Source organism: Adelges cooleyi, unplaced genomic scaffold, assembly GCF_023614345.1.
Source record: "Adelges cooleyi isolate 19-005CV unplaced genomic scaffold, UGA_ACOO_1.1 ACOO_flye_CR_arks_rails_tigmint_CR_PRNA_167, whole genome shotgun sequence".
Lineage (NCBI taxonomy): Eukaryota > Metazoa > Arthropoda > Insecta > Hemiptera > Adelgidae > Adelges > Adelges cooleyi.
In genome coordinates, this window is record NW_026095824.1 from 2975782 (window position 1) to 2985660 (window position 9879).

A 9879-nucleotide genomic window follows, 5' to 3' on the forward strand; every position below is an offset into this window, starting at 1 on the left:
TTTTATTTTTGAAATTAGAATCCATTAAAACAAAAAAAAAAGTTACGACTCCGCTTCTATGATTACGTGTATCGTTTTCTTATAATCTCATAAATTAACTTATCAGTAACTATTAATTTAAAAAAAAAAAAATGAATTCCAAACAATAGCCTAAGATAAAACTATGTAAAACTAATGAATATATATGTATATTCATAGTTTACCATATTTTAAATATTAAATTAGTGTATATGTAAATTATAATTGTGTATGTATTGTACTGTGTCTCAAAACACGCATATATATAACGATTTACGTGCAATTTTGTCATTTTAATTATTAAAAAAAAAAATAATAAGAATAAAGTAATGGAATATCTATAATCAATGTGTTATATATATTTAAAAAAAAAACTGAAACTATGTATATGTAAATGATTTAATTTATATGGTAAAAATGTTGTGATTGATTCTAGTTATCTCTTGAGAAGCTTTATATTATAAATGTAAACGATATAATACTATGAAAAGTTATTGAACAATACTCGGTCTTGTAAAAACATACACTATATTACAATGTTTTCATATATATTTATGATTTAATCATTTCATCTATTCTGTGATCTAATAAAAAAAAGTTAAAAAAAAAAAAAGAAAAAACGTTTATAATATGATTAGCTTCCCGGTTAGTAATTGTTTTGTAATTAATAATCTGTTTGTAGACGGATAATTTTAAGAGTGATTTTTCAGAGATGAACAGGAGCAAAAAATTTGATGAGTCATAACAAAAGGAAACATTTGTTTTGCAGCAGCAGTAAATTTCTGAACTCTGATTAAATTTGAAAATTATCACAGCATGAAAAATATATCCCAAAATTGAAGATGTAGGTAATTCCAACCAAAGATTTAGATTTAAATTAGTAAGATATCGTCTAAGGGGGAAAATGCGAGGGAGAAGCCTCCCACAAGTTTATCATTGGAAACAAATTATGGAAAATGATACAAGGTATAAATGTTGACAAACCAAAAAAAAATGTCTTAAACACTATCTCCACCGCAAGAGGTGAAGTTGGACATTTTTTTTTTTTTTTTTTTGAACATTTTCTACAGTAGGTAGTCTTAGATTTTAGAACTCGACGTATGAAAATTGGACATCTTAAAAAAATTAACTAGATTGCTGACTAGCGAGAAGAATAATTAAAGTCGACATGAAGATTTATGTGTGTATAAAAATTAAAATATCTGTGATTCTTTGCTATCAACTAAACTTGTAATATTGTTATAAGCAATGATAACAGCTATAAACATGTGATAAGGTTCTAACAAAGATGGCGGAAAATGATAACCTCAACTACTAGAGATCTATTGGCGGCACGTACACGTCTTGGTAACTATGTAGCTTATTTATTTTAATATTAATTATTATTACTTTATAGGCTAATATATACTATATATATATCTGTGGAATGTAACTCCAGGAAAAGGCGTAGTGATAATTATGGGTAATGGTAAGCAGAATGTCCGACAATTGTCTGGGTTTCCCTTCTGGTTATTCCGTGGTTATTCACTCGGGCAGTTACGACCAAGGTAACGGTATATACCACCAAAGAAACGCTACCGTTTTTGCGACGATGACAGTCAATTTTTATCTCGGTTTGTGGTGATAAGACGTGATAGTGTGTAACAATAATATTGTAGGTTATGAATATTTCCGGCTTGTAATAACAATGTCATAATTTCTTATTGTTAATAATACCCTATTAAATAAGCGATTATTACGTTATTAGCAATAATAAACCGTATTATTATTTAATATTTATTATTCTATTTTTGGTTATAAATACTTTTTCTCGAACTCGCTCATTCGATACACAATAATATTTATTATTTACCCGTAGAAGAGAGCAGGAGTGTGTTGTCTATTGAACTTGCCGATTGATTTTTTTTTTTTTCAATAATATTTTATTATACCTAATATATTACTATTACACACAGTCGACGTCGTATATTTTGTTTAAAATGGATAGTGCCGCCATCAAGTCGGTACTGGAAAATTACGATGCTCGCGTGCCGAAAGACACCGACCGGGTGTACAAAGACGAATGTCTTTATTCGTTTGATTCGCCTGTAAGTAATGACAAATTGCAGTAATAATTGTTAATACCCAGAGGTTTGATTTATACTTGCTACTGCCAAACCAGGGTCTGATAGTTACAACTGTCCAGACGCATTAATAGTAATTAATAACAGCTATTGGTGACGTTTTAGGATTACGAAACTGGACTTTATATTTGTTTGCAAACGTTTGTCGGGCTCGGTCGAGAATACGTCGAACGATATTACAACAAGACGGGATGTTCGGTTTTTCTGCACATGCTTCGCGATAAAATTGAGGTAACAAACCATGTTAGTCTTGCATGTGCACGGTGTAGTTTATTAAATAGTAAATATTATCATGCAATACAAACATTACACAATACAATAGAAAATTTATCGTAAAAAATATCATCTTTAATTTTGTACAGACGATTATTTTTTTTGTACATTTAGATCGACGCTGTTAAATTAATTGTTAAGTCTTGTAGTTTTTCTGACGTAAAGACAAAATATACTCGTAAACATATTTTTAGTAGTGTTAGCATACATATATTGTTAGGTTGAAACCAAAATGACTCAGGTAGGAGATGCGCCGACCGAACGAAAGATCACCAGGCTGGCGATCGGAGTGGACGGCGGTTTCGACCCGGACGCGGAGAACAAGAAGTACAAAACAATAGAGAAATACTCCATCGTGGTGCTGCCCAATTTCGAGTCCATACCGTTTGAAACTAACGAGTTGCCGCAAAAAGTAAAAACTAATATTATTACAATAACAGCTTTTTGCCAAGTATTTAATATCATTGTTGTTCTTGTTGTAAGGTGATCGATTCGGTCAAAGGTATTATCGAAGCTAAATCGGCTAATTATTTGGCCGAGTTAGAAAGTTTGTCCGGCACTTGGGACGGAGAAATAAGACTGAAAACCAAGTATGACCATTTTATTTTTTCAGCCGGCGGCTTTACATGTACTTGTATTATGGTTTTTTTGTTATTTCAAATAGATACGCTGACATAGAACAGTTAAACAACGGCAAAAAAATTCCCCCCAGCGGTTGGAAATGTGAATTTGAAAATTGCGACATTGATAATAATTTATGGCTTAACTTGACGGACGGTTCAATCTACTGTGGGCGTAAATTTTTCGACGGTTCAGGAGGAAACGGTCATGCGACTCTTCATTACGAGGAAACTAGTATGGAACACGATTATATATTTTTTCTTGTATACTTAAATAGAAAAAAAAGGAATATAATTCTAAACTTGCCCAATAGAACATCCACTCGCCGTAAAGCTTGGCACAATCACAAAAGACGGCAAAGGAGACGTGTACAGTTATCCGGAAGACGATATGGTCGAAAATCCAAATCTCGTAAAACATCTATTGCACTTTGGTATCAACATTTCTACATTAGAAAAGGTAAATGATAAGAGCTCATGGGTCATGTCGTCCGAGGTACATTGTGTCGTTGTTTTAGACCGAAAAATCTATGGTGGAACTGGAATTGGATCTAAACCAGAAATTCGGCGAATGGGCGACGTTGCAAGAGAGCGGCGCCGAACTAAAACCGATATTCGGACCGGGATACACGGGCATGCACAATTTGGGCAACTCTTGTTACATGAACAGTATCATGCAAGTTTTGTTCTCCATATCGGACTTCACCGACAAGTAAGACAAATTTGGAATTGTTAGTTTTTGTTGACAACCACCGATTGAGCGTTATTAAACAAAAACAATTTACAGGTATTACCTTGGATCGAGAAATATATTTGATATGTGCACCGATAATCCAGTTGAAAATTTCGACGTGCAAATGTTAGTATTTTTTCGAGTGTATATTTTTATTAATACTGTTCGTATTACTTATTGCTTGTTAATTAGTAGTAGTTAACAATAATTAGATGTGTGTGCGATGTAGACATTTGTAAACTAATTATTTGTCGATATCTTACCAGGGCGAAGCTTGCACACGGTTTGTGTTCTGGAAGGTACTCTATGCCGCCGCCGGAGGTCATAGAAGGCAAGAAAAAGTATTGGCACCACGGGGTCAGACCCAACACTATTAAGACGTTGATCGGAAAGGGACATCCGGAGTTTGCCACCAAGAAGCAGCAGGATGCTCAAGAATTCTTCTTGTATTTAGTTTCTCTGATTGAGGTATTTTTTAATGGAGCGGGTTAACCCCCCGGGTCAGGCTTTTTTTTATAACCAATGAAAACTAAAATAAAATTTATATTTTCAGCGCCATAGTCAGCGGTCGGAAAATCCCGCGGAAAGCTTCAAGTTCAACATCGAGGAACGTTATCAATGTTCAACTACCGGACAAATTAAGTACACATATCGCCCCGAGTACTGTTTGCCGTTGTCTATTCCTCTAGAAGCGGCCATAAACAAGGCCGACGTATTGGAATACGAGAAACGGTTAATCGAAAACGAAGGATTAGGCGAAACTGGTAAAAAAAAGTAAGTTAAACAATTAATATTACAATTTCAGTAGACTAACTGTGTAAAACATACGATAATCAATAAAGAAGTTGCATTAAAAAAAAAAAACAAACATCTGTGTAAACCGCAGAATAACAATAGCGTATATAACGAAAAATTAACTTTTACGACCCCATTCAATGAAAAAGATGCCAATACAACTTTTTCGGACCTTTATAACTTTAGTTCTCGTCTGAAAATTCGTATTACATTGTAATATTTAAATGTAAAAATTTTCAGCGTCAACGAAATCGTTCGACCTCGTATCAAAGTGTCTTCGTGTCTAGAAGCGTTTAGTCAGTCTGAAGTCATTGAACAATTCTTTAACGCCGCATTGAACCAAAGAACTACGGCTCAAAAGTAAGTAATTTTGTGGATTCGATTAACTTGTTTAGTTAATTACAATCTTTTATGTAACAGGACTACGAGACTGGCAACATTTCCCGATCATCTGATGATACATTTGAAAAAGTTTTCTCTCCGCGAAGACTGGACGCCCATCAAGTTGGACTGCGCTGTTGAGATGCCCGAACAATTGGATATTGGCCATTTGAAGGGAAACGGTCCTCAGGAAGGGGAAAATATATTGCCGGAAACGATCGGTAAAAACGTTTGTTGTAAAAAAAAAATAAAAATGACTCTATTGTTGAATTGTAATGTTATTAATTTTAGATGCTCCTCCTCCGTTCGTGTTTGACCCCAGCGTCATGTCCGAACTAAACCAAATGGGCTTTCCGCCCGAAGCTTGCAAACGAGCCGTATTTTACACGAAAAACCGAGGACTGAACGACGCGTCCAACTGGCTAATGGAACATATTTCAGATTCAGATTTCGACGCACCTTTCGTGCCGCCAGGAGCCGAATCCAAATCTTGTGGTAACTATGAGAATGACAAATAGTGATATTATATCTACCGCGGTCGTGTAGTGTATTTAACTAATAAGTTTGTAACCAACAACAATCAGGTTTCGAGCCGAACGAAGAAGCCGCCACCATGATCATGTCTATGGGATTCGAACGAAGTCACGTGATATCCGCATTGAAAGCCACTGAAAACAATCTGGATCGAGCTCTCGACTGGATCATGAGTCACGGACCCGAAGACGTCAGCGCGTTGATTGACGCTCCGGCCAGTTCGGTGCCGACGTACAGAGACGGACAAGGAGGTAAACGATATTTTGTTCTCGGTTAGACGTTGTCGTCGTGTATTGACCGTTTTGCATTTTTTTTACAGTTTACAAACTTATGGCTTTGATATCGCACATGGGCAGTTCCTCGACCGTCGGACACTATGTGTGTCATATTAAAAAAGAAGGCCGCTGGGTTATATTCAACGATGAAAAAGTAGCGGTGTCTCAAAACCCTCCGCTCGATCTTGGCTACTTGTATATTTACAAAAGAATCAACTGTTGAAAAGTCGTTTAAAAAATTATTAATCGTCGCGAGATTGTTATCATTTTTTTCGTACATACTTTTTTGTATTTAATATCATTTTTATATTGCTCTTATCCTATAAGTTAAATATGTATTTTGAACTGTAAATTGTATCCATAAACGAAAATAATTAAAAAAATATATTTTTTACAATATGTCATGAACACAGTTTGTTCTATTTTAAGCGTGACGATAGTGATTTTCCGATTTCAAATAATTCATTGTTTATGTTTGCAAAAAATGTCATAACATCATTTAATTTCATGTACAGTTTCTTCATTATTTATTTTATTTATTTTTTGCTTATAAAACTTTAGCTAACCTTGATAAAAGGCTTGGACCACTTGGATTGTGCACAACTTAATAAATCAGTAAACCATTTTACCTATTTAAATCGGTTGAAACTTTGTGACTTTTCACACATTATATTCCCTCAAAATATTATGTTTAATGGAGACATATAAACAATCAATTGGGGGGGAGGGGAGGAAGTAATCTCCCACCAACATGGATTATGAGTATAATATGATGTTAAACAAGAAGTATCAATTTTTTTTTTTAAATCGCTGCCAAGATTGCTGTGATAGTCCAGAAAATAAACTGACTACCAAAAAAAGAAAGTCCTAATTACTAAAAATTAAAAATTACACGTCACAGTTTAACCTTTAGATTAAGATTTTGCAAACAAATTTCCTTTAACCTAACCTTCACCAATCTCCTTAAAAAATAAGTTTTGAAAAATGTTTTAATAAGCATGTTTTGAGCACTGAAAAAAATAAAATGGTACAATCATTACATAATAGCGGTGAAGAAGAATTTACCTACTAAAAAATAATTACTATAACGGCTGCAAATATTTCTACAACAACAATAACCAGTTAGATTACACAAAATAGATTTTCACAGCTTTAAAAATATAAATACAAACTTCTTGTTAAAACCCCCTCAAAATTAGAAAGAAGACGATCATTATATAGGAGTTGCACTCATGACTGACTATGTTTCAACGATTGCTCAACCAACAATGAAGAACAAAGACAATATACTTACTTCAAGTGGTTGAAAATCATAGAAATAAATATCCAGATTGTAATATGAAAATAGATTTCTTTAAAAAAATAATCATTATGAATGTTATTAAACTTATAGTACCTGTACGATAAAACAATTATTTTTTTAGTATTTTGCCATTTCAACGTTGTAGTAAAATGATAAGTACGCAAAACGGTTTTAATTTATAAAATACTATAAGCTGAATACAATTTTCAATTTTTGATTATAATATCCTAAAATTGTGATTTTAAAAATAAAACATTTAATCTTTTTTTGAACCAAGTTTTAAACCTGCTATGGTAATCATAACAAATTATATCTGAAATTATTAATGAACTCTCCACAACATTTTCAACGCACAACTGTGGCACAAATTTAAAATTGTTTTTTAGTTGATTAATATTAATATTTCAATGTAAAAACCCGACAATTGTTAACTTTTTTAAACTTGGGAATAATTACTTTAGACCGAGTGTTATTTTCGACCAAAAAATTGCAGGTGTCTTGATGCCTCTTAATGGAAAACCCCAACAAATAAACCTAACCTGGTTGGCAAATTTTTTTCCCCAACGTTGGCATACCTGTTTGAAACAAGCGACCGTCTTTGTTGCTCGGTTGCAAATAGCCATTGATTGTCTTTTCGGTTTTTTAAGGTCTAGGGCGAAACTTTTAATTAGACAAAAATAAAGGCGTTTATTATTAAAAATTAGTGTTTACCTTTGGCGTTTTTTTTTAAAATTAGTTTATACTTAGGCGATGACGAAAAAGCAATACGGCACGCCAGGGCCCAAGTACGACGCACCGACCACCGTGGGTTATGAGAACACCGACGTCAGGCTGCCGAGGGCTCCTGCTTTCTCGCTTGGCCAGCTGCTGAAGGACGCCGGTCCGGGCCGCAGGCCACAAGTGCCCGGGCCAAAGTACGACCTGGGCGACTACACCCGGCACGGGCCCAACACCACGCCCGCCGCTTTTTTGGCGTCCAGAATCAAAGAGCCCAAACGCAACGCGCCCACGCCCAGTCCGGCCGCGTACAACATCACCGACGCCCTACCGTTGACCATGCCCGCGATGCCGGCCTACTCGTTGGGGTGAGTAAAACTAATCAAAACTAAAGAGTAAAGAGTTTACTTGTAGTTGTGCAAAATAACTAATAAGGTGGCTATTTAAAGCTAAAGTGGTAACAAAGCTATTGTTTTAATTAAAAAATATACTTTGAACAAGATGTTTTGTATTATATTGTTATAGTTTCTCGTTATAGTCTACTATTTTTAAATGTAATCACTGTATCAGAATTTGTTTTTCCATTTTGGTGGCCCTTTTTTAAATAATTCCCCGTAGCAAAGAAATAACCTATGTATTAACAAGGCGATTCACTAAACTAAATTAACTAGTTTTCAGAATCAATATTATGGTTTTTTGAAATATTTCAATATTTTCCTCATTTTATCCTATAAACTATGTGTTCAGGACCTCATATTTTTCTATAAATGGCACCAATTCAAAGAGCTTTTACTTAGAATTGCGTTTTTGAGAGATAGCCATATTGCTTGAATGACAACATATAAGTAACATTGACCGCATTTGTCTTATCTCATTTCTTGATTGTTATTAAACAATGTGATAGTGAGAAAACGTAGTCCGGCAAAAAAACAACCAGTAGTTAATGTTTTTGGGTGCGATTTTCAGTCTCCAATTTTTTCAAAAATATATTATTATGAGGGACTGAAATTTTAAAATTTAGTTTTATAAAAGTTCAATGTGATAACCTACTATATTATGTCAATATAATAGTATTATACTGTTATGTATTATGTTGTAATTAAAAAAAAAACCGTTTATTTATTTGAATATTTGTTTAGTCCTTCGCACTGCAGTTCAGTCTCTCACCACTGCCGTTCAGTCCCTTAAAATTGGCAACTTCTTTAATTCAAATTTTCTACTAAACTAAAAATTTCTACGAAGGACCTTTAATGATCTTTAATGTGAACCCTATGTTTAATCAGAAATTAAAAAAAAAAAAGATTACCACCGCCATCTCTTATCCCTTATCAGATAACAGCGTGACCGTTTATATAACGTTTTTTTGTCAAACTTTTTTCGCGACAATTTTTTCGGTTATGTGCCTAAGAGCCTAAGACATGAAAATGTCAAAATTCCTTAGTTTCAGAGAATCGCCCATAGTTAAGTGTAGGGAATTTTTTTGCAAAATCTTAATTTAGACCTCGAACTTTAATGGATTACTTCGTTGTGTATTAACAGTGTTAGGTACAACTTTATATATTTTTATTTACTCTAGACTTATCAGTGTCGTTTGGGACTATTGTACGGTTAGGTTAGGTATAATATTATCCAATATTTTTTTTTTTTTTTACATTTTTCACGTTGATACGCTCGTTATATATGTTCTGCTTATGACAGTTTCAAAAGGCCGTCCCGGAAAAAACTGTCGCCCACTCCGGCGCCAAACGCTTACGGCCAGGCCGCCATTGTGGGCAACCGCGTGCCCAACTTGCCGTCCGTGCCGGAGTACACCATACTGGGCCGACATGACGGCGCGGGCAAAGGCAAAACCAATTACAAATCGCCCGGCCCCGCCAAGTACTCTGCCGTCGAACTGGACCTGTACAAGAAGCAGACGCCCAGGCCAGTCATGCTGGGCACTCCGGCGGCTGGCAAGTCCAAGAGGAAAGGAACGCCCGCGCCCAACGCTTACCTGCCGCCTTTGGTGCGCTTCGACAACGCTCCACAGTATTCGCTGGGCGAGCGCATTGCCCAACCGGCCGGTCCTTATCTCACCGCAGCCGATAAGGCGCCATTTTGGGAATAG

General features: G+C 35.0%; 2 protein-coding genes across 3 annotated transcripts; both read left to right on the forward strand.

The window, feature by feature from the left end:
- The first annotated feature begins 1678 nt into the window (after positions 1-1678).
- On the forward strand, positions 1679-6151 carry LOC126832867 (ubiquitin carboxyl-terminal hydrolase 5). Of its 2 annotated transcripts, none has more exons than XM_050563886.1 (15): positions 1679-2105; positions 2247-2372; positions 2635-2826; positions 2898-3004; positions 3079-3269; positions 3349-3494; positions 3553-3746; positions 3822-3893; positions 4034-4235; positions 4321-4541; positions 4803-4922; positions 4983-5164; positions 5235-5438; positions 5528-5728; positions 5797-6151. In XM_050563886.1, exons 1-15 carry the CDS (start codon positions 1998-2000, stop codon positions 5973-5975), a joined length of 2445 nt encoding a protein of 814 aa, XP_050419843.1. In that variant the 5' UTR covers positions 1679-1997; the 3' UTR covers positions 5976-6151. The 2 variants fall into 2 exon arrangements, with proteins under 2 accessions (XP_050419843.1, XP_050419844.1); XM_050563887.1 differs by having other exon boundaries at positions 2656-2826.
- A 1654-nt stretch (positions 6152-7805) lies between these two features.
- On the forward strand, positions 7806-9879 carry LOC126832940 (outer dense fiber protein 3-like protein 2). Its single transcript, XM_050563998.1, has 2 exons — positions 7806-8140; positions 9471-9879. Exons 1-2 carry the CDS (start codon positions 7806-7808, stop codon positions 9877-9879), a joined length of 744 nt encoding a protein of 247 aa, XP_050419955.1.

Excerpts from the sequence above, each read along its gene's own strand:
- LOC126832867 (XM_050563886.1), top strand. The coding sequence starts at position 1,998 with ATGGATAGTGCCGCCATCAAGTCGGTACTGGAAAATTACGATGCTCGC. Across the intron at positions 3,005-3,078 it reads GAAATAAGACTGAAAACCAA|ATACGCTGACATAGAACAGT; the intron begins GTATGACCATTT and ends TATTTCAAATAG. Across the intron at positions 3,894-4,033 it reads GAAAATTTCGACGTGCAAAT|GGCGAAGCTTGCACACGGTT; the intron begins GTTAGTATTTTT and ends ATATCTTACCAG.
- LOC126832940 (XM_050563998.1), top strand. The coding sequence starts at position 7,806 with ATGACGAAAAAGCAATACGGCACGCCAGGGCCCAAGTACGACGCACCG. Across the intron at positions 8,141-9,470 it reads ATGCCGGCCTACTCGTTGGG|TTTCAAAAGGCCGTCCCGGA; the intron begins GTGAGTAAAACT and ends TGCTTATGACAG.